The following is a 22,237-nucleotide window of genomic DNA, read 5'->3' as shown; positions in this document are numbered from 1 at the left end:
GACTTGGTGTGAACATGTTCGCCTGAGAATCTCTATCCAGAACCGCAAACGTCACTTCAACGCCTGGTTTTTGTTTTGTTTTGTTTAAATCGCACTGATCAGAGACGTTCAGGTCTAAATCTAATTGTTAATTTTACAATATTCATGTATTTTACTCTAGAAAACTTTGTGTACACCTGCTTGAGAAATGAACCCACTTCATTTGAATTTTATGTTTGACAAGAATGAATAAATGAATGAAAACATGTTTTCTGTAAAATTACATTCATACTTTAAGTCAGGTATTTTAAAAAAAAAAGGGGGAGGAACTCGAGCCAATGGGATTTTTCCTTTAGATTCTGGATTATTACAGAAGATCAGCTCTGTGGCAAACATTTATGGAGTAAAATGGCTTCATCATCGCCACTAGGCTGCAACACAATCTGAAAAATGGTAGAAAGTTAGAATAGTTTGCAGGAGGGTGAGTACAAACTCAACCAGAGGAGTAGATTTAACATCTGTAGCCACAGCTGTACCTGTGTGTTTTGTTTTTTTTTTTTAACTATTTTGGATGTTTTTTGAAGCTGTTTCCTGTGTGTAGTGAGATCACTGAAAGATGACACTAGTTTAACGGTTGCAATGCGTTCAGATACCAAAAAATACCCACATATATATTTTTCTGTCAATGTGTGTATGATTCAGTGACAAAACCAAAAGAAAAAGGACAAACTTTCTCTTGTTTAAGTGCAAAAACTTACGGAGTTAAAACTAGCCTGCTTTTAAAAATCTAAGTTTCGCTCAGCTCAGAAAAGGCTTCCTCTAAAAAGACGAGAAAGTAAAAGTGTTTTTGTCCTGATCAGATCGTCACCTGCCTTTTCATATTCAAAATGAACACAGGGAACGTGGATGGTGTTTAACTGAAGTCCACAAGGTGTCTACATGTATCAGCAAGTTAAATTTAAGTTTTAATACCACTGTTTTATTAGATTTAAGGCAAAGTTTTCAATTTTCCAATAAAAATACACATATATAATGTGAAAACACAGAATCAGTCTTTAAGTAAATACATGTATGTACAGCAAAGTAACAATAATAATTTGTCCAAATGTATGTAAAACTATATTTGTCCATAAGGATATTGATCAGTCCAGCTGTGTTAGAGAGTCTGACATGATGTGAAGTGTGATTTACATCCCTGTGTTGTTATTGTGCTTCTCTTTCATAGTTTCTAAATGGCTTTTAAATAAAGAGGAAAAAGCCTCCTGTCTCTTTCAACAAAGTCTCGAGTCTTACAATTAATAACCAGCAGCTGCTTCCTGCTCGTTATTCAACGTTCCCCATATCTATAGTTTGAATGTGTGAGGTCAGCGAACCGGCTAGCGCCTCCACGCCATCCAGACTGACCCTACAGTGGCCACAAGGGGACAAAACTTGGGAATACGAATCGGAAAAAACACACAATCTTTCAGCTCTGTGAGCGGACGGCAGACGTTCAGCAGCAACAAACCAGAACAGGATAACTTTGGATCATTTCAGACTGACAGCGCTCAACAAATAAACATGTGAGACGTCTCCAAACAGAATTCAGGACATTTTAAGACCGCCCTGACCGAACGCCGTGTGATGAAGGTGCATTGACTGGTACTTACAGTGCGAGCACATGTCCAGGGCATAGCTGGCTTCATTCCCCTGAAAAACAGAGAAGAATCACAGTGAAACTGATTAAAAGCAGAAGGAAAGCTTTAGAACAGCGGACTGGGGGGGTGTATAATAAAATAAGAGTAAGTGAAGAGTTCTGTGAGCTGTTGTTGGTTAATTGTCGCTGCTCTTCATCACAAATGGGCAGCAGAACGATCTGGACTCTTAAAAACGAGGCCAGCGAGCCGTCTTAATTTGCCTCGTCGTCTCGTCCTGTCTCTGGCGGACTCACAGAAACTGAACCAGGCTGCAGCTTTCTTCAGCGATCACCTCTGTCAGGGTCAAACTGAGAGAGAGCCTGATTATGACCTTTATTTCTCCTGCAGTTTAGCTTCTGAACCTGCGTTTCCTCTCAGAGACACAAGAACGTTTAGTCCCAGGAATCTTGTTAGTCCTGTTGTTGTCCAAACAGACCTGCAAGGATCAGGAAATGAGTCCACTGATGGTGGTCGAGCGAGTTAGAGAGCGAATGGAGAGAGGGAGCAGCGTTAGTGAGAACGAAGCAGTGAATCAGAGAAACACAATTATTATTATTATTATTATTATTATTATTTTCTGATTGTTGCAGCCAAACCTCCATCCTGTCTATCACGTTTGAATCGTTCCCTGAATCTCACACATGATGTTTGTCTGTTTAAAAGATGATTTTAAAGTCTCAGTTTGTGGTGAAGACGGTAAAGAACCATTTAGTTTGGTGTCAGACCTGCTAGCTAGCGAGCTAACGCTGCTACGTCCCCATGCTAACGTCCCTCATGTTCTCTGAGCTGCTGTGTTGGATCCCAGACTCCTGGTCCTCTGATGAAGGATCACAGACTCCCGGTCCTCTGATGAAGGATCACAGACTCCCGGTCCTCTGATGAAGGATCACAGACTCCCGGTCCTCTGATGAAGGATCAGACCCTCTACCTGCTGCTGGGACCACATCCTGATCCCAAACACACTCAGAGCAGCTTTAGCGCCGCCGGCTAGCTGGACGCTACTTATGCTACGTTTGGGTGTGTCGTCTTTCCAGTGACGTAGTTTCATTTTAAGTCAAAGAGACTTTCTTGACTTCTGAAATTATCATTTAAATTGACAAACTTGACAATTGTGTGATTCATGGCGCGACTCAAACGGGATAAAAACTCTTTGTTTTAATAATATTTCATTATTTTTCTCTCGCCGCTTGACGACCGGACAGATTTTTTGTGAAATAAGGTCCCATGGAGATCCACCAGGAGGGGCTGAGCTTCACCTGGATCACCTGGGAATGATCCTCTCCCAACCATAATGACCCATAATCATTACAGCTGATCACTGTGAGCGCTTTCTGCTGTATTGGAGGTTTTGATCTCATCTGAGAGGTTTGCTCATCAGATCAGATCATCTAATGCTGGGAAATGTTCCGTCTTCACATGAAGACTTTGAAGTGTGATTTCAGTGTTTTTGTCACCAACAGGCTGCCGTAGTTGACGCTGTCTGATACAGGTTCAGGAAAAGTCACAGGAGATTTCGCCATTCAGGGCTGGAACTCATGATTTTTTTTTTTAAGTCTTCTGTCTTTAACCCTTTCATGCATAGAGGTCACTACAGTGAAGCTGCTGCATCATCTCAGACACTGACTGATACCCAGTGAAATCAAGTAACATCTAAGGAGTCATGCAATTGCTAAAATTTCAAAGTATTGATTTTATATTGGGAGGAAATTATGATTAATCACATGTCCGCTGAAGTGTACTTCATGCATCAGGAGCTGTATTTCAACTAGTGGACATTTAGATATATCTTTATAAAGTATGGGTTGAAAATAAAATAGTTCAAATCTTGTTTTTCTTGAATAAAGATGAATAAAGACAATTAGTAAAAAGCAGCAGCATAATTCAGAAGCTGGAATTAGAGAATATTTGGCATTTTGCTTGAAAAAAACATGTAATTACTTCTCTTATGACAGATTAATCAATCAATCAACTTGGCTCTGTAGTGTACAGTGATATAACGGATTACTCGTGATGATTTAGGGGGGAGGCGTCGTGCGGTTTGGATCTTGAACAAAAGCCATTTTCTGCAAAATCACAGCAAAACACGACGCAGTTCCAAAGAGCTTATTTGTCTCCCTCCAGATTTAATTATTCTGTTTGCGAGTCTGACTGAGGAGCTGATTTTGGCTTCTGTGACTGTGCCGTGCCGACCACTCAAATGTCCCTCCTCACCTATCAGAGGTGTGCTTCGGCTCACAATATCCGACGCCAAACCCGACATAAAGTTGGCTCTGATCAGAGGCGCCATGCAAGGCCCCGTCTTCAGTGACTTCCTCTCACACATTAATGTGTGTTTTAGGTGCTGTGGTGCATTCGGCTGCTTGGTTCCTCTCTTCAAAGCCACCAGACTCCATTGACAAAAACAGTAATTTTACCATGCAGAACACAGGAGATGCTGGTCCACCTGACTTGTTCTTTTCATGTTCGTTGTAAAACACATGATGGAATGTCATTTCCTTGTTGTGCTGCATTTCGTGTATGAAAGGTGATATACAAATTAAGTTTATTATTATCATGTTACCGCTGCCTCAGGTGGTTAATTTGTGTTATTGTGTGTTACACAAAGATTGTGTTGAATCCGAAATAACCCTTTAAAAAGTCACACAATAATGGAGACAAAGATTGAGGCAGCAGTAGATCTGCAACTGTTATCCTGTCCTGTTCTCTAAAATCCCTGTTTTAGTGAATGTAGTCTGGTGTGTGTGCAGAGAGCGATACAACGGCTGTTTGTGGTTAAACCAAAAGGATCTTCCAGGCCTCTTTCTGACAAAATATCTGTCCTAAGCAGCGATGTTCAGCCCAGATTGGAGTTGTTATGGAGGCCCAGAGGAAAATCTTTGTTTTTTATGTACTAATATTTTTACTTATCTTGGTGTCTAAATGACTGGTAGTGTTGTAGTTGGTCCAGTAAATTGCCTCAGCTGGCAGCCACAAAACAGCCGCTTTATTGCTCTCTTCAAAGTCACAAGACTCCATTGACAAAAACAGTAATTTTAGCTTGCAGAACACAGGGCCTTTTATGACACAATAACACAAACAAACTGATGGAGGCAGCAGCTCCTGTGTCCTGTTCTCTAAAATCCCTGTTTTAGTGAATGTAGTCTGGTGTGTGTGCTGTTTGTGGTTAAACCAAAAGGATCTTCCAGGTCTCTCTCTGTAGGGATCCTTTCCATGATGCTGTCACACACTTAGAATAACACTCTGAGCCTGTCAGTGGATCTAACAAGCTCTTTTAGTGGACCTACTGTGATCAGGTGCAGTTGTCCCAAAGGATTTAATAACAGCCATTATACCTTATTTGCGATCGTTTTTGTCATTTCAAACCCATAATATGTAAAAAGGGCAACAGCTGTGCTTTCACTTTTAAAGCTTCACTAAAACGTGACCTCAGCATTTTCACATTAATCCACTCTGGAGACCATTTTTGAGAAGACCATCCTGAGCATGAGAAACATCAGCTGAGTGTGCATGGGTGGCAGGGAAGGAGAGAGAAAGATGTTTCCATATTCAGCTGGCTCAGTGTGGGTGTATTCTTGCTTGTGGCGGTGTTACCGTAATCACTGTCCACACATATGTTGGATTCATCCATCCATTTTTAACTCTAAAGGGCAACCAACACTCGCTGGCATCACACGAACCCAGCGCCAAAACACCCGCATCCACAGTGTTATATGAAAGCTCGCACAGAGGCGGCGTCTTGACTCATCAACATATACCGCTGTCCTATTTTCCACCGCTGACTCCCAAAAAAAAAGCCGATTATATCACGTTTGCTACCTGGATTAGCACAAGCAGCTACTGGACCAGGACTATTCTGTCTGTGTGACCTGCTCAGGGTCCTTTGTCGACTCTTTAACTGCGTATAATCATCTCGTTTTGTGTGATTTAACGAGATAACAGGAATTTCATAATGAATAGAAAAATGACAATTAAAGATGTAGTCAGCGATTCTGGAGCGGCGGCAATAAGAAAAACACCCCTCAAATGAGAGCTGCTGCCATTTTGGGACAGCTGTTAGATGCTGCTACGTTAGCTGCTGCTGCTAGCTGCTGCTCCCATTAACCGCCCCTACTACTACTGCTCTCATTAGCTGCTGTTGCCACTACTGCTATTAGTTGCTGTTCCTGCTAGCTGCTGCTGCTACTGTTAGCTGCTGCTGCTATTAGCTGCTATTGGCTGCTGTTGCTTCTGCTGCTGTTAACGGCTGCTGCCATTAGCTGCTGCTGCTCTTATTAGCTGCTGCTACTATTAGCTGCTGCTGTTCTTGTTGACTGCTGCTGCAGTTAGCTGCTGCTACTGTTAGCTGATGCTACAGTTAGCTGCAGCTCTTAATAACTGCTGCTCTTAATAGCTGCTGCTACTATTGTTAGCTGCTGCTGCTGCTGTTAGCTGCTGCTCTTATTAGCTGCTGCTACTATTAGCTGCTGCTGATCTTGTTGACTGCTGCTGCAGTTAGCTGCTGCTACTGTTAACTGATGCTACAGTTAGCTGCAGCTCTTAATAACTGCTGCTCTTAATAGCTGCTGCTACTATTGTTAGCTGCTGCTGCTGTTAGCTGCTGCTCTTATTAGCTGCTGCTGCTGTTAGCTGATGCTCTTGTTAGCTGCTGCTATTAGCTGCTGCTGTTCTTGTTAGCTGCTGCTACTGTTAGCTGATGCTCTTAATAGCTGCTGCTGTTCTTGTTAGCTGCTGCTCTTAGTAGCTGCTGCTACTGTTAGCTGCTGCTACTGTTATCTGATGCTCTTAATAGCTGCTGCTGTTCTTGTTAGCTGCTGCTCTTATTAGCTGCTGCTACTATTGGCTGATGCTCTTGTTAGCTGCTGCTATTAGCTGCTGCTGTTCTTGTTAGCTGCTGCTACTCTTAGCTGATGCTACAGTTATCTGATGCTCTTAATAGCTGCTGCTGTTCTTGTTAGCTGCTGCTCTTATTAGCTGCTGCTACTGTTAGCTGATGCTCTTAATAGCTGCTGCTGTTCTTGTTAGCTGCTGTTCTTATTAGCTGCTGCTACTATTGGCTGATGCTCTTGTTAGCTGCTGCTATTAGCTGCTGCTGTTCTTGTTAGCTGCTGCTACTCTTAGCTGATGCTACAGTTAGCTGATGCTCTTAATAGCTGCTGCTGTTCTTGTTAGCTGCTGCTACTGTTAGCTGCTGCTCTTATTAGCTGCTGCTGCTCTTAGCTGCTGCTATTGTTAGCTGCACCACTGCTCACTGCCCCACCCCCCCCGACCCGTGCACAGCAGCACCTGTTGTGGCAGGGCTGCCTGCGGGGACACTGGATTTATTTTCGGTAAACACACAGAACAAGGGCTCGCAGACTGTGAGGAGATATTCTCTGAATTTGACAAAAAGTGTATTGGATTAGGATCGCTGACTAAACCTTTAAGTGAGGATTAAAAAGGGACTAAAAAAAGGCCCCATTTCCAAATCCATGGGGACGACGTGTGGCCTGATTAAAACCTTTAAAAAAGAAGGAAAAAAAAAAGAAGTGTACCACAAGAACTGTAACGTCTGCAGTTCAAATCCTGACTTGGACGACTGTTGCATCTCATCCCTTTGTCTCTCTCTTCACTTTTTCTTTCTGATTCTCACATTTAAGCCCATAAAATAACAAAAAATATGTTGTTTTATATAAACATCCGTCTTCAGACTGAACATCACAATCTAGCACACGAGCCAACAAGAGGACGGGCTGGACGTTACACGGCTATAACCCCTAAAGAAATAGGCTAAATAAAACTAGACAGTGGCAGGTGACAGTTTGATCCAAACACCAACAGATCGGCCATTTCTCACATCAGGCAGGAAACCACTTCCTGTCGACATTTTCAAAATAAAACATAAAAATCAAGGCTGTAATCTCGTTTAAATCCATTTTGAAACATGAAAGACTGCAGTAATCAATTGGTTGTTTGACAGAAAATTAATCAGCGTCTCAGAATTGCTGCTTTTCTTCCTGAATGTAATCATGATCTTATGACACTTAATGGACACACTTATAATATATTATAAATATTCCACAGGGAATATAATCATGAGTGGCAGCCCCAACTTTAACTCATGTAATGTTAATTTCAGAATCAAGTTATGTTTTGAGTCATTATCAAGAAGAAATGCTGAATATTATCTGGTTCCAGCTTCTAGAAGTGAGTTTCCTGCTTTATCTTTTTATATAAGTTAAATAAGTAAGTACAAATTTCACACTGTTGGCTGGACAAGACAGATGAACACTATTTATATTTTAACCAAGGTTATCAAGATATCCTGAACACACATGGAACATAATATTCAAATGATTGTATCTGAAATATAATAAGATAAAGCCAACAATAACATTATCAATTATTATTATTAATCATAGAGCTGTGTTCAGTAATCGATTGTCAACAATTAAATCCCAATTTGATTCATCAGTTTGAGTTTTAAGAATAAAGTGAAAACTCTTAGACTCCAGCTTTTCCAGTGTTAATATAATCTATTTTTTCTAACATTTTATTGATTGAACATCTAATCAGGGAAAACACTCATCATTTTATTTAACAGTGAAAATAGTCATTTATTGTAGCTTTTCAGCAAATTTATTTATTTTATTTAACCTTTATTTTACCAGGTAAAATCAGTTGAGAACAGCTTCTCATTTACAATAATTATATATATATATATATATATATATATATATATATATATATGATATTTACAGACCCTCGAATAAATTCTTTATATTTGCAGCAGGCAGAATGTAAAAATCTGCAAGACAGCATTAATTACTAAATTGCCGATTTACAGACTAATTTATTTGTCAAAAAATGAATAGTGAAAATATTTCAGCGCTGGTTCATTTATGTACCACCTAATTTGAAGCTTTTATTTTGACGGCCCGGTTACGACACTTCCGGCGTCACTTTGCTGCGCACTTGACGCACCTCCAGCTAGCGGCTAGCCTGCTAGCTAAACCGTGGCAGTATTTTATGTGGCCACAACCCGATGTTACTTCACGCGTGGATGCGTGACAATGTGGGAACTGAATAAAAAACGTACAAATAAAACGTTAACTGCGCATAAATGAGCCGCAATAAACGCTGCGCTGTCCCTGATATGAGCGCTGTGCTAACGGCGGCTAGCCGCAGGTTAGCCTGTGGTGCTAGCCGTGGAGCTAACAGTCCAGTCGAAGGAGGAGAAGCTGCTTTCACAAAATGAGGTTTGACATAATTCTGTGGGAAATTAACAGCGGGGTTTTCTTACCATTTTGCCGCCGGAGGATGTTCAGCTGCCGCGAGGGTGAATTAAAGGTCCGTTAGCGGGTCGACGCGGTGCGGTGGAGCCGATGTTTCAGCGGGGGTTTGTGACTTTTATCGGCCAGAGAGCGACCGCCGGCTGCCTGACTTCAATGTTTCTGACAGCGGGGGAGAGATTCACCGCAGCGGCAGCAGAGAGAGCCGCAGAGGGGGAGAGAGAGCGGAGAGAGAGAGAGAGAGAGAGAGGGGGAGGGGGTGAGGAGAGAGGAGGAGGAAGAAGAGGAGGAGGAGGAGGAGGAGTGGGAGTGGAAGGTGCAAACCAAAGCTGCTCTATTGAGAGGAGGGGAGGTCTCACTCTGTTTCATAACAACCAACACTGAACCACAAAAGGAGATAATAGAAAACAATAACAATCACTTCCGCAACACGTCATCCAGGGTAGCTCTCATCGCCACGCCCCCTTTTTTGGACCCCTTCTCTCAGAGGGAAGCTAGCAGCCTCCACACTTTGACATTTTAATCAACAGTGCTCTGGAAAAGATCCTGGTTGAAGCGTTTCATGCTACATGCTAACGCCACATGCCTGTGTGTTAGCCGCCGCGTCGCTCATTAGCCAGCGTGTGAGACGAGTCACCTGCGTCACATGACCCTAGCGTTAGCTTAGCATATTTCAGGCAAGGTGCCGTGTGGCCTCCACACTCTCATACATTTGGTTAATTTTTGGTAATTGTTTGCCAATAAACCCTCTTATTTGTGAAGAGTGACTCGCTTATGGCTCCTCCTTCACGTGATAAAGGGTTTCTTATTTGTTCAGAACAAAATCAACATCTGAACTTTTAGTCTTTTAGTCCTTTCTAGGCCTCATATTGCTTCTTTTTTTTTAGTTACAGAGTGATTCCTCACCTTAAACATGCAATCTTTGGAGTATAGCTACAGCACATCCAGGTTTTCTGATCACTGAGAGGAAACATCACAGATCCCCAAAACAAAGAATCAATCATCATATATATGAATATAAATACACACACACATATATATGTATATAAACACAGCAGAATCCTGTTCTCTGCCTACATGAATGCTAAGCTAACCTCTCTTTTTACTAGCATAACAAGTGTAGCTTGCTAAATTTAAGTCGTCCATCAGAGCAAACTTACCTTCCTCTTAGATTTTCTAGTGTTTTACGTGTAAAATCTTGATCTTTATGTATGAGGTAACAGATAAATATACAAGATCTCTGACGTGTGGTGTTTTTAAAAACACAGCTGTCATAGTTTGAGGTGGTTTATTTCCTTTTCACTTCCTACTTCTCCTCCGTCTCATCTCTGCCCTTCTTACTGCACATTTATTCAGCAGCTTTCGCCACTTTATCAATCAAGTTTTCCTCTAAAACATGATGAGTTGAACAGTAAAATGCTAATTGGACTTCAAAGCAAAAGTAATAATAATCTAATCACATCATACGTAATATGATCGTATGGTTTTTCTTTCACTTTTGATATTTAAAGCACATTTTGCTGATGTTTTTCTGTCACTTCATAACAACAACATTGGTTCGGTCCACTGTTTTATTCACAAACACTTTACACTCCTCAGTTCAACACACGACAGAACAGCCAGGTTCAGGCATTGAGAACAAACTAACTAACAAACGGGTGATATTTGGCTAAATTAATCCAGCCATGCACTTTGGGAGGAAATGGAGCAATAAAGCGAGCTGTTGCGTCACAAAGTGAAGTGCGTTAATTGCTATAATCTGACGGCGGCTGAGAGGATACCAGTCTGGTGATAATCTAGATTTTCATGATTGTCAGCAAATCCCATTAAACGACTGAAACCACCTCTTTACTCTCGCTATGTGAATATTTCTCTTCACCGGATGGACTGGAAGCTGCAGAGGTTGCTCTAACGCTACGGCACCAAGTGCGGATTCATCCGCTGGTGGAAATAGTCCCCAACAAAAGCACCATTTCCCTCCGTTTGTTCAATTAACAGCGAGCAGCAGGAAATGACTGAACCTTTTGAAGCATGAAACGATGCGTCTGTGAGGTCTGGAGCTGACAGGAAGTCAGTGTGTTAGAGGCAGCTCTCTATTTCCCAAACGCTGGACTTCCTGCCAGGAGCCCCATGTGAAAGCCAAACTACCACCTCTTCCTAAACATAACCATGCAGTCCTGCTGCCGAATCAATTTATTTTCTATTTGACGGCGTGGGAAGGAGAAACGTTTAAAACGAAGGAATGACTGAGAGGGAACCTGACGCCCTGCGACATCGATGAAACGTTAGATGAGTAATTCCAAACTACAGCGTGTTAAAATATCATTATAATATTGTTTAAATTATTAAAGCTTCGTCTGTGTAAGTTCATCCGCCATCGTTTTCCCCCGTCTGTGTTTGAGACGAGCCTTTATTTGTTTGTGTCGATTAATTGGGGAAATAATTTTGCAGCGAGCTATTCTGGCTATTCTGACCCACAATGCTTTGCGCAGCTTCAGCCGACAGATGACTGGATGCGAAGGGGACTGCGACGGACGCAATGTTACGGCGAACTGTCCAAATTGTATTTGTGCTGCATGCAAAGGTTTGTCGTTAGCGAGCGCTGGTGCAGAAGAACGTGAGGGATGGAAAAAACACCAGACTGATCCTTTACAGAGGGAACTCACCAACTGTTTGACAGGTTTGGCTCCTACAGAAATTTACTTTATCTAGAAAACCAACACTTCTGTCTCTGTTTCCTTCGTCGTGACCTGAACCAGGAAGTTTGCTTACTTGTTTTAGATAATTAACATATTTTCTGACGTGACGTCACAGCGGGTGAAACTGGCCACGATTCATCCAATAGAGACAGAAATGTGTTGTTTCTTTAGTGGTTTTGCATTTCGGGTGGATCAAATAAATAATACATAACACGTAAGGAAAGTCTAAACTACAACAAACGCTTCACGTGCTCTCTCTCACGTCCTCACACACGTCCATCCACAGGTGTCCTCCATCCTGGTCTTCAGCTAACACCACGCTAGCCCGTGCACATCTGCTACCCGAGGGCTTGTTCTTACTCCACCGTAAAGGAACGAGGAACATTTTGTGGATGAAACGAGTTTATGTTCTTCTTCAGAGTGAGATGATGGGAAGTTAGTGCGTCCGGTGTTTAGCCTAGCTTAGCACAAACACTGGGAGCAGGGGGAAACTGTTAGCCTAGCTCTGTTACACATGGACAAACACGCCTTCAAAATAAACCTCCAAGTCCGTCTGATTTTTACGCGTTCTGTCTTTTTTATCGAGCTGGTGTGGAAAAGGCTATACCATGTGGTTTTAGCAGCTGTTAGCGTTGGAGCTAGTGTATCTGCGAGATGGACTGCTAGCTAATAAAATGCAACTAAATCAGACAGCTTTGGATTTGTTTGGAAGAGAAGCTCCGCAGCTCTACTCTGTGGTCCTGCTGGCATGTCAGTAAAACATCTCATGCGTGGACGGACATTCGGCGCAGTGCCGAGCATCCTTCACAGCTGACTGTACGATTAATCTCTCGGTATTACGTGCAGAGTGCTGAGGCCAGACGTCCCCCCCCCTCCAGTCTTTGAGCTAAGCTAGGCTACAAACACACGGAGATTTAATTCATTTAAACAAGCTCATATCACAAAATGTGCACTCGTTCCTCTAACCCTGCTTTAAAGCTGCACTCGATCACTGGATGGACTGAACCCCCCCCCCCGTTCTTCTAATAAACACCTCACACCAGCCCGTGTGCAGTTCGCTTACATTACTGCGTGGGATTTCTGAAGATTAGCTAATGTCTTTCAAACTGTTCCCGTTGTGAAGCGACCAAAAAGCACCGCTGCCGAGTGCAGCTTTAAAACAAACCCCCCCTTAAAGACCAGCATAGCAAACAGCTACTCCCCCCCCACCCCCCCTTTTTTTTTTGTTTTTCATATAACGACACAAATACCAGACCCCCACTGACTTGACGCCCGCCTTTAATGTCAGGCTGTCCCTGTATTGTGATGCTGATGTTCAAAGGTAGTCCTGGTACACCTGACCCCCCCCCTGCTTGGTGTTTGGTGTGTGGACAGTGGAGGGACGAGCTGACTCAGTTGAACGCCTCCTTGTTGATCCACATGAGGGTCCGCGTCTCGTTGGGCTTGCACTCGTAGTCGATGCTGCTGAATTTGTTGCCGAACTGGCAGTGCTCCCTCTTGTAGTAATTGTAGTATTTCGCCTGCCAGACCGTCTCAAACGTCCCTGCCTTTTTAAACTGGACAGAGAGAGAATCGTTGTCACCACTTCTGCTGCAAAACCTTAGGAATGGGCCCTGTTTTTACATATTCCTATGGCTAAATAAGGGGAGATCACCTCAGCTGCACCTGATCACAGTAGGTCCACTAAAAGAGCTTGTTTGATCCACTGACAGGCTCAGAGTGTTATTCTAAGTGTGTGACAGCATCATGGAAAGGATCCCTACAGAGAGAGACCTGGAAGATCCTTTTGGTTTAACCACAAACAGCACACACACCAGACTACATTCACTAAAACAGGGATTTTAGAGAACAGGACACAGGAGCTGCTGCTCTACCGCTGCCTTGATTGGATCCTTTGCATGCGTTATTGTGTTACACAAATATTGTGCTGCCTCTGAGCTAATCCTTTAAAGCACCAAACACACACTATAACACAAAGAAACTGACCGATCAAGTAGTAGTAGGTAGTCCTGCAACTCCCATGGTCTGTTCTCTAAAATCCCTGTTTTAGTGAATGTAGTCTGGTGTGTGTGCTGTTTGTGGTTAAACCAAAAGGATCTTCCAGGTCTCTCTCTGTAGGGATCCTTTCCATGATGCTGTCACACACTTAGAATAACACTCTGAGCCTGTCAGTGGATTCAACAAACAGTCTGAGAGGGCATGCTTCTGTGCTGAGGTGATCTACTGGACCAGTTCCAACACTTTTACTACCTACCAGTCATTTAAATATGTAAAAATAGAGCCCAGGCTTAAATACACCAGACTTCTCCTGACTCCTGATATCTCATCATCGGTCACCGTGACACCGTCTCACCTCCATGCTGACTTGGACAGGTTGCCGGTCTCCGCTCTTGGTGTGCGGGACGCCCTCTGTGTCGTACTGCGCCTGATAAACCACCGACTCCTCGTCCCTGGACTGCTGCTCCAGGGGGAAGACGATGCCGCCGATGTTCATGTTGCTGTGAGGAAGACAAAGGGGAGGAAGAGGCATCGTGAAGGAGTCACTTTGGTCTCACAGCACACACACACACACACACACACACACACACACACACACACACACACTCAGGCACGTTCAAGAATAAAGCCGAACTGTAGATCAGTTAAAAATAGTTAAAAGTCATTAAAAACTGACGTTCATCTCTGGTGTTTAGTGTGAAAACTTTTAAAATACCAAGAATTCTGAATGGAGTTTGGTGTGTTTGTTAAAGTGTCCATGATGCACGTCTATTTCCGCCAATGTGATGTAATGAAAGTCAATATTTAGAGATAATAAGTCATTATCTTGAGGTTTAAGTCATTATTTTGAGATATTAGGTCATTATTTTGAGGTTTAAGTCATTATTTTGAGGTTTAAGTCATTATCTTGAGGTTTACGACATTATCTTGAAGTTTAAGTCATTATCTTGAGATATTAAGTCATTATCTTGAAGTTTAAGTCATTATTTCCACAGTTGGCCTGTTCACTGTGAACAATCGTTCTAATGATCTGATTCTACTGATTCAGGTCTTCAGCTGCATCTCCAACCAAACCCAGTGATTATTGACATTCCCCCCCCCCCCCCCCCCCCCCCCCCCCCCATAGCAGGCTTTACTTTTATTCCAGGTGGACCCCGCCCTGCTCCACACACACACACACACACACACACACAGAGCCGCCACCAGCCATGAAGAAACCACCGCACATGATCTACACATGATTTATTCAGGCGGGTATCGGATGCTGGATGCGGCCTGCAAGCAAGATGGGGGGGTGCGGGGGGGGGCATGCACGGATATTACTGCTTTAATTTCTGCCCAATTTATTCCTAATTGTCTGTGATCCGCACCGACGAATGACCTTTCTATTGTTTTAGGGAAGTGATATGATAATAAGAAGGGGGGGGGGGGGGGGGTCCTGCTGCAGGTAAATCAGCTGATTGTGGTCTAAACGGTTCTGTTCTCCCTCTGTGGTCTAAACGGTTCCTTACGTGGCCTCGACGGTTCCAGGCTTCAGCACCACCTCGATCTTGTACTTGGAGCCCGTGAGCAGCTTGATGGTGCGGCTCTGGCCGAAGCGGGTCCCGTCCACCTTGAAGAAGACCGGGCCCTCGTTGGGCTGGATCCGCAGCGAGATGGAGATGTTGATGATCGGGGGGACGTCGTCCATTGTCCCGGTGCTCGTCCGCTCTCCGATGGGGGGTCGGTGTCAGTAGGAGGGGAGGGGGGGGATGATGCGCTGATGCTGAGGAGGGACCTGGGTCCTGTCTGCTGCGGCTTCCGGCTGGCTCCTTCAGAATAAGAGCGCCAAGGCCGACAGCACATCAGAGCAGGGCTGTTAATTTATCATCTTTCTACATGTCTGTTTCCGCCAGTGGGCTGTAACAGTGTGACACTGATCCTGTTTGAGATACTAAGCTAATATTAAGTTTTATTTTGACATATTAAGTCAATATTTTGGGAATCCTAGTTATTATTTTCAAAGTTTCCCAGTTTTTAGAGGTATGAAGTCATTACTTTGGGATATTAAGTCATTATTTTGAGGTATTAAGTCATTATTTTGGGATATTAAGTCATTATTTTGGGATATGAAGTCATTATTTTGAGGTATTAAGTCATTATTTTGGGATATTAAGTCATTATTTGGGGAAACCTAATAACTATTTTCCAAATTTCTCTTTATTTTGAAATCTTAAGTTGTTATTTTAATATTTTTAGATATTGAGTTATTCTGTAGAGATAGGAAGTCACTTTGACTTACTGAAAGCTTCTTTTTCCTTCTCAGTTTGACAGGATCTCTTTAGTCTCTCTCTGCGTCTGTTGTCGAACCAACACTGTTCACTTTATTATTTTAAATGACAAAGAAAAGCAACAAATATTAATATTTGAGAGACTTATCAATTTATTATATGAATCATTTCAGTAACTATCTTGGTCATTTGAATGTTATCGTTATCACACTAAACTGAAAATATTCAGGCTGTTCTGATCTGTGGGTTTTGCATTTTTCATCATTTTCTGAAGTTCTGCAGATCCGGTGATCAATAGTTAATGTATGGCAGCTCTAATCATTCATATTTAAAGGTAAATGCACAGAATGTATGGGTATGAGCGCCTCCAAACTCGAGTATCAACTTGTGTTATTGTCTTTTTCCTGCACTAAGAAACATTAAAGTCCAAACTCTCCAGACGTGTTTCAAATCTGTGTTGTTTGTTTTTTGCATGTCAAGGTTTTATATTCAAATCCTGATGAATAAATCTTCGTTTCCTGTGACGTCCGATCGGACAAATACGTACGTTTACGTGTTGCTCACCAACATTTTAGTTATTTGAGTACTTGAGGACTAAATCGAGCATCAGCGTCCACAAAACCTGCAGTAAACACATCGATTTATTTCATCTCAGCCGTATTTACATCCAAACAATGGCACCGCTGATCTAGAACCATTCTTTTTTTTTTCTAGAACCATTTCAGCTTTTGTTTCATTTTCATTTCTTCATGATGGTTTTTTTCTTTAAAAAAAAGGATTTAAAAAAATTATGTACAACAGTTTTTTTGTGTGTACGTATATACAACACACAGGTATAAAATATATATTAGCATTAAAAATCAAAAAGACAATTTGAGGTGCTTTAAATAACGACTTGTGGCATCATCGGTCATCTGTCCAGCTCCGCCTGCAGGATCTCCCCCCAGGTCTCGGCGTCCAGCGGCGTCATCCTCCTGCCGCTCAGCTCCTCGGCGGATCTCACGTGGCTATAACGTCCTCCCAGCCAGTCCCTCTTCACACAGCTGCGGGTGAAGTTCCTCACCAGCGTGACCTGCAGGGAGGAAGCAGGAAGCAGTCTCACACCGCATCAATCTGAAATAAAAAAGGAGTTCGTCCAGCGACTGAAGCCTGCAGCCTCCTCCTCAGATGACGTCTTCTGCCGGTCCCGTCGCACATTTAAACCTCTCCGGTCTTTAAAAAGTATAGTTTGGATCATTTAACGAATGGATGTTGGAGGTTTAAGTGTAATATTTTCAGAGCATGACGTTGCATCAGACAACACACACACCAGACTCCATTCACAAAAACAGTCATTTTACCACACAGAACTCAGGAGCCGCTGCTCTGCTGCTGCCTCCATCGGCTAGTCTGGTTGTGTTATTGTGCAACTTTGGTGTTTTAAAGGGTTAAAGTTTGGAATCGTACTAGAGCGTTAAAACACCAAACTCACAGCAAACTAGGCCAGCTACTCCCACGTTCTGCGCTGTAAAATCACTGTTTTTGTCAAGGGAGTCTGGTGGCTTTGAAGACAGTGAAATAACAGCTTCTGTCCCCGTCAACAAGGGCCGTCTGACGGCATCGTGTGTTCTAGTAAGATATTCTAAACACAGTGTGCACGGAAACGGACTGAAACTGATTTTTTCGAGGTGGGTTTGTGCTGACTTCCTGCTCTTAAGATAAAAGTAACGTTGGGTTCAGACAACAGGATCTGTCTTCTGTTAAGAAGGTGTTCAAAGAGTCAAAGACATCAGGATGAGGCTTTGAAAGGGTTGTATTTGTCACTTAAATGCGTCTTTTGTTAAGTTTCTATGGAAGCCTGCAGGGGACTACATTCATAGCTGCAGAAACTTGAAAATGAAAATGTATGATACCACGACAGCGTTTCAGTTTTCCACATACACACGTGTTATTTAGGTAAAACGGCTCTCGCTCTCTTGCTGTCAACATTAAAATCCTTCAGTCTTCAGTCAGGACGTCACTTCCTTCGTACCGGTGTGTGTACCCCCCCCCTTCTCTCTACATGCTGCTGCTGACCCACCTTCCAGGACAGGCCGTCTCTCCTGTCGCCGTCCACCTCCCTCTGACAGACGGCTCGGACCAGCAGACACTGCCTCCTCCACAGCTGCTCGCTCTCCTCGATGATGTGGTGCCACAGCTTGCAGGCCCGCGAGGCGCTGCACAGGCTCTCTGCGTCCAGCTCGCCGAAGATCTTCACGCTCATTTCTGTGGGCAGCGCCTCAGCAAAGTTCTGACGGGAGGCTGCGCCGCCGCCGCCGCCGCCGGTGGGTTTCAGGGGGGATCTTCTTTTACAGAGGAAGAACACGGGGTCATGCTGCATAATAGCTCAGAGTCCAACAGTTTGAAACAGCCTAAGAAAAAAAGACAGAAAGAAATTAGTATTTGAAACACAAAAATGTTTAAATAAGCATGAGCTGATGTTCTATCCTGTCGGGGGGGGGGGGGCGATGTCGCTTTTACTGTTGTCGTCTCCGCTTCAAGGTAAACAAAGCCGAGGGCGATGGTCCGAGACAACGGGGGGGGGGGGGTCAAACCTGCACCCCCACTTTTTAAATCCAAACAAACTTTCAGAGCAGACGTACAGAATCACATGAATCTCTATTCACGTTTTACGACGCTCACAAGGAGAAGATCAGAGGACCTGAAGGAGGACACTGTGTTACACTCAGCTGGAAACGGAGGCTGTGACTGCGCCCCTGTTGCCGTGGTTACTCATAGGAGGACATGTTATATGCCACATGACCTCCATTTCACCACACCCTCCTCTAAAAACATCCACGTCCTATTGGTCTTATTACTCCTCCTGTAGTCACTGCCCATGCCGCCGTGTCCTCTCCCCTGGATTACCGGTGCTGATATTATATTGATCGGCTGCTGCGTGCTGTTTCAGCATCGTTGCACCGACTGATTTTATAATCAGGAACAAACGCCGACTTACTTTTCTGACTTCTTTTGATAAATCTGACCTCTTTAACGAGATCGTTCTGTTGTTGTTTCATAGTTTTAGGAGGAAAAACGTGGAGTGAAAAAATGATCGGAATGATTTTCTTAACCGATTCAACATTATTGTTTTTATTTCTTTTATTCTTGGACAGTTTTAAGAAGCAGGAATTATTTTCATGCTCTTGCATTTAATTAATTGGACCTATTTTAGCATCATCGTTTCTATGTTATTGCTTTATTGTTCATATTTACTGGTACATTTTGCTTCGTATGTCTTTTGGTTTAATATTCTTTAATATTTCAGATTTCTATCTTTATTTTATGTAAAGCACTCTGACCTCATACATACAGTGGATTATTATTATTACTATTCTTATGACTGTGTAGTGTAGTGTGAGTATTTTATCCTGTTTTAAACCATGTAAAGCACTTTTACTAGTATCATTGTAATTACTATTATCATCACTAAAGCTGCTATTATTAATATCCACATAATTAATATGAATTATTTGTTCTGCTGTTACTCCACAGACACCAACATGTCCACCCTCTCCTCGGCCATCGTGCAGCCACAAACAGCCCCTGTACAGTGTTTGTTTCGGCTCTGTGGAGGCAAACCTTTGTTTCCAGAGTTGTTTCTCTGGAACAGTCTGATCTTCCTGCTGCAGTTTGCTCTGCCCCGGCTAACTGCTGCTGGCTAGCTAGCTAGCTAGTTAGCTAGCTAGTTAACCTGTTAGCTGACTCGCTAGCTAGGCTCAGCTAGCTAACAGCGGCTGAAAAACCCTCCGCCCGTCCGCGCTTTTCAGGCCGAAAACTACTTTGTTTTGCAGGAGAACATATCGAGAGAAAGTATCTGCTGGGATGTTCTCATAAAAGACGCTAACGTGTCGTTTAAAGAGCAGTTTCTTACCGGCGCTGCGGTGGTTCGGTGGCTGCTCTGACAGCTGACTGTTTAAATGTCCCAACGGCTGTTTACACACACAGCGTGACGTCATGACGCTGTTTTGATTACGCGCGCATGCGTACAAGGGTAACAATACTTTTATTTATTTATTTTTTCTTCTGAAAATTCAATAAATGTCGGTAAGGCGGTCCTGACATTTATATAAATCAGTTGATTTTAATGAAAATTATTTATTTACAGATTTATTATTATTATTATTATTATTATTAAAAAACGAGGTGGTAAAATTAGGCAGAATAAAACACAGAAAAAACGAGAATCGATAAATAAATCCTAAATTAAGGGTTTGAGAGAGAGATCTTAACATGGAGTTGAATTTCATTATAACAGAACATGAAGAACATGAAGAAAACAAAACACAACAGAAGAGCAGTACACACACACACACACTGACACAAACACATCAAGACATTTATGCTTCAGCCTTTATGACGACTTTAATACTTTTTGAAATGTCACTGTCAACATTTCTCTTTCACTCCCCCACCACTAGTACCAGAGCTCCTGGAGAAAACCTAACAAAACGACAGGAGAGGCTGAGAGCTGAAGTCTAACTGTCCTACAGTGAAGCTACATGACAGCCCAGACTCTCCTACCAACCCCGTCTCTTCCTGTCCTCACACGTCCACTAAGCGCTCACCTTCATTCATTTCCTCCCTCGCTTTGCTGTCAGCTCATCCAGCTGCTCTTTACGAGCGAGTCCCACCACAAGTGTGTCATTATGCTGCAGCAATGTCTTCTTTTCCATTTTCACTGCTTTATATTCCCTCTCCAGCGCTTCGAACGTCTCGATTTGCTCCTGAATCTCCTCTATTTCTTTCTCCAGAGAGCTGTTGCTGTTGAGGATTTCGTTCTCCTCTCGAGCAGACGCACACTTTTCCTCCAGGGCTTCTTGAGCCTGGAGATTCACTTCAGACTGCTTCTCAAGGTGATTGTTCAAGTCTTTGGCTGCTTTTCTGTCAGCCTTCAGTGCTTTATAATTTTCCTGTAAGTCCTCAAAGTCCACCTCTTTCTGCTGAATGTCTTTTACCAGTAAGCTGTTGTTTTCCTTTTCCTCCTGAGCACACCTGCATTTCCTCTCCAGGGCCTCTTGAATCTTGACTTTCATTTGCATGCTGTACACTTTGTTCTCAAGATGTTCCTTCAAGTCTTTGGCTGCTTTTCTGTCAGCCTTAAGAGCTTTATATCTATCTTGTAAATCATCATAATTCCTAACTTTCTAAGTGGAGACGTCTGTTGCTGCGTGAGAGGTTTTCTTTGTCCTCCTGAGCAGACCTCCATTTGTCCTCCAGGGCCTGGTGAAGCTGGAGTTTTGTACACAAATCGCTCACTTTTCTGTCAGCCTTCAGTGCTTTATAATTTTGCCTGTAAGTCTATCTATCTCCAAGTGTGCTGTGCAGCTCGTCTCTTTGGCAAGTTAAGATGCCATTTTGTCGATTTAAGGCATCTCTTTCTTCACCAACAGTGCCGAACTTGTGGAGGAGCCCTTTTCGTCTTTCATCGTCATTCTTTAGGTGGACGGTCCTGTTGTCCTCAAACTCCAGAGGAATGGCCTGCTTACGCTTTGCTCTCCGTCTGTGTCACCACTGTTCTGGAGATAATTCACTGCAGTGACGCTACCTGTGCCACATTCCCACTGTGATGTCGTCACATTCTCAGCGTGATGTCGTCACATTCTCAGCGTGATGTCATAGTGACACGGAGGACCAAAACCGCCCAAATAAAAAATAAATAAATTTGAATGAAATTCTATTTTCATGCAGACAAATTACATTTAAAAAACAACAATATTTCCACAACGTGTTTGAGCAGGTGCGAAAAATGTTATTATGGTTGTGAATTAGTCATTAAAGAAGTTCTAATGTGACCAAAATGAATGTTTTTGTTTATCTGTGTGTGATGTCCCTGTTTGTTACAGGTCCTGTAGCACAGTAACAAGGAAACTGTGTCGTCTGAGTGTTTGAACAGTGAAGCTTTTATCACACTTCAACCATCTAGAAATGAAAAACAGAGCAGGTGTCCTGTTGGTGAGCCTCCTGTTCACCTGGTAGTTATTACTGATGCCCCCCCCCCCCCAGGTCGTGGCCTACTTCAGAACATGAAGGTGGATCATCTGGTTTTAGCGCCGCCATCTTTTTATGTTAATGAGCGTCTGGCCGCCTACTGCGCATGCTCCCCATGCAACCCGGAAGTTTTGAATCGCGTAACGAACTTCAGCTGCTTTCTGAGCTTTTCGCTGTGAGAGTGAATCCTGAGAGGCTGACCAGAGCCCAGTCCGACACCCCCACAGGTGAGCAGAGGAGAACCTCCCCGAGAGCTCAGAGGGGCTTCCTGGATCAGAGGAGCGCGTTTAGTCCCGGACTAACTGTCTCAGTAGATCCTCTGATCCATGTGTGAGCTG

At 43.1% G+C, this 22,237-nt stretch overlaps 3 protein-coding genes across 3 annotated transcripts in view; all 3 read right to left on the bottom strand.

The window, feature by feature from the left end:
• Nucleotides 1-9,131, bottom strand: part of ppp3r1b (protein phosphatase 3 (formerly 2B), regulatory s1ubunit B, alpha isoform, b) — a 65,372-nt gene extending 56,241 nt beyond the window's left edge. The window contains exons 1-2 of the mRNA XM_070855722.1: nucleotides 8,935-9,131; nucleotides 1,629-1,668 (exon numbers count right to left, since the gene is read on the bottom strand). Of these exons, the coding sequence (XP_070711823.1) occupies nucleotides 1,629-1,668; nucleotides 8,935-8,937 (43 nt within the window). The 5' untranslated portion in view covers nucleotides 8,938-9,131. The remainder of the gene's footprint in view (nucleotides 1-1,628; nucleotides 1,669-8,934) is intronic.
• Nucleotides 9,132-13,013: 3,882 nt separating this feature from the next.
• On the bottom strand, nucleotides 13,014-15,316 carry cnrip1a (cannabinoid receptor interacting protein 1a). The gene is made up of 3 exons (XM_070855745.1): nucleotides 15,132-15,316; nucleotides 13,976-14,120; nucleotides 13,014-13,178 (listed from the first exon to the last, which is right to left on the bottom strand). Exons 1-3 carry the CDS (start codon nucleotides 15,308-15,310, stop codon nucleotides 13,014-13,016), a joined length of 489 nt encoding a protein of 162 aa, XP_070711846.1. The 5' UTR covers nucleotides 15,311-15,316.
• Nucleotides 15,317-16,561: 1,245 nt separating this feature from the next.
• On the bottom strand, nucleotides 16,562-19,838 carry fbxo48 (F-box protein 48). The gene is made up of 3 exons (XM_070855733.1): nucleotides 19,783-19,838; nucleotides 17,950-18,280; nucleotides 16,562-16,962 (listed from the first exon to the last, which is right to left on the bottom strand). The coding sequence occupies exons 2-3, from the start codon at nucleotides 18,247-18,249 to the stop codon at nucleotides 16,801-16,803; spliced, it is 462 nt and encodes a 153-aa protein (XP_070711834.1). The 5' UTR covers nucleotides 18,250-18,280; nucleotides 19,783-19,838; the 3' UTR covers nucleotides 16,562-16,800.
• Between the last annotated feature and the right edge of the window lie 2,399 nt (nucleotides 19,839-22,237).

Source organism: Pempheris klunzingeri, chromosome 3 (assembly GCF_042242105.1).
Source record: "Pempheris klunzingeri isolate RE-2024b chromosome 3, fPemKlu1.hap1, whole genome shotgun sequence".
NCBI lineage: Eukaryota > Metazoa > Chordata > Actinopteri > Acropomatiformes > Pempheridae > Pempheris > Pempheris klunzingeri.
This window is presented reverse-complemented; position numbering and strand designations above follow the sequence as displayed.

Bases quoted from the DNA above. Each gene is read 5' to 3' on its own strand.
- fbxo48 (XM_070855733.1), bottom strand. From the start codon at position 18,249: ATGCAGCATGACCCCGTGTTCTTCCTCTGTAAAAGAAGATCCCCCCTG. The intron at 16,963-17,949 runs GTGGGTCAGCAG...TCCTCCCTGCAG, and splicing joins GAGACGGCCTGTCCTGGAAG to GTCACGCTGGTGAGGAACTT.
- cnrip1a (XM_070855745.1), bottom strand. From the start codon at position 15,310: ATGGACGACGTCCCCCCGATCATCAACATCTCCATCTCGCTGCGGATC. The intron at 14,121-15,131 runs GTAAGGAACCGT...TCTTCCTCACAG, and splicing joins CCTGGAACCGTCGAGGCCAC to CAACATGAACATCGGCGGCA. The intron at 13,179-13,975 runs GTGAGACGGTGT...CTCTCTGTCCAG, and splicing joins CTGTCCAAGTCAGCATGGAG to TTTAAAAAGGCAGGGACGTT.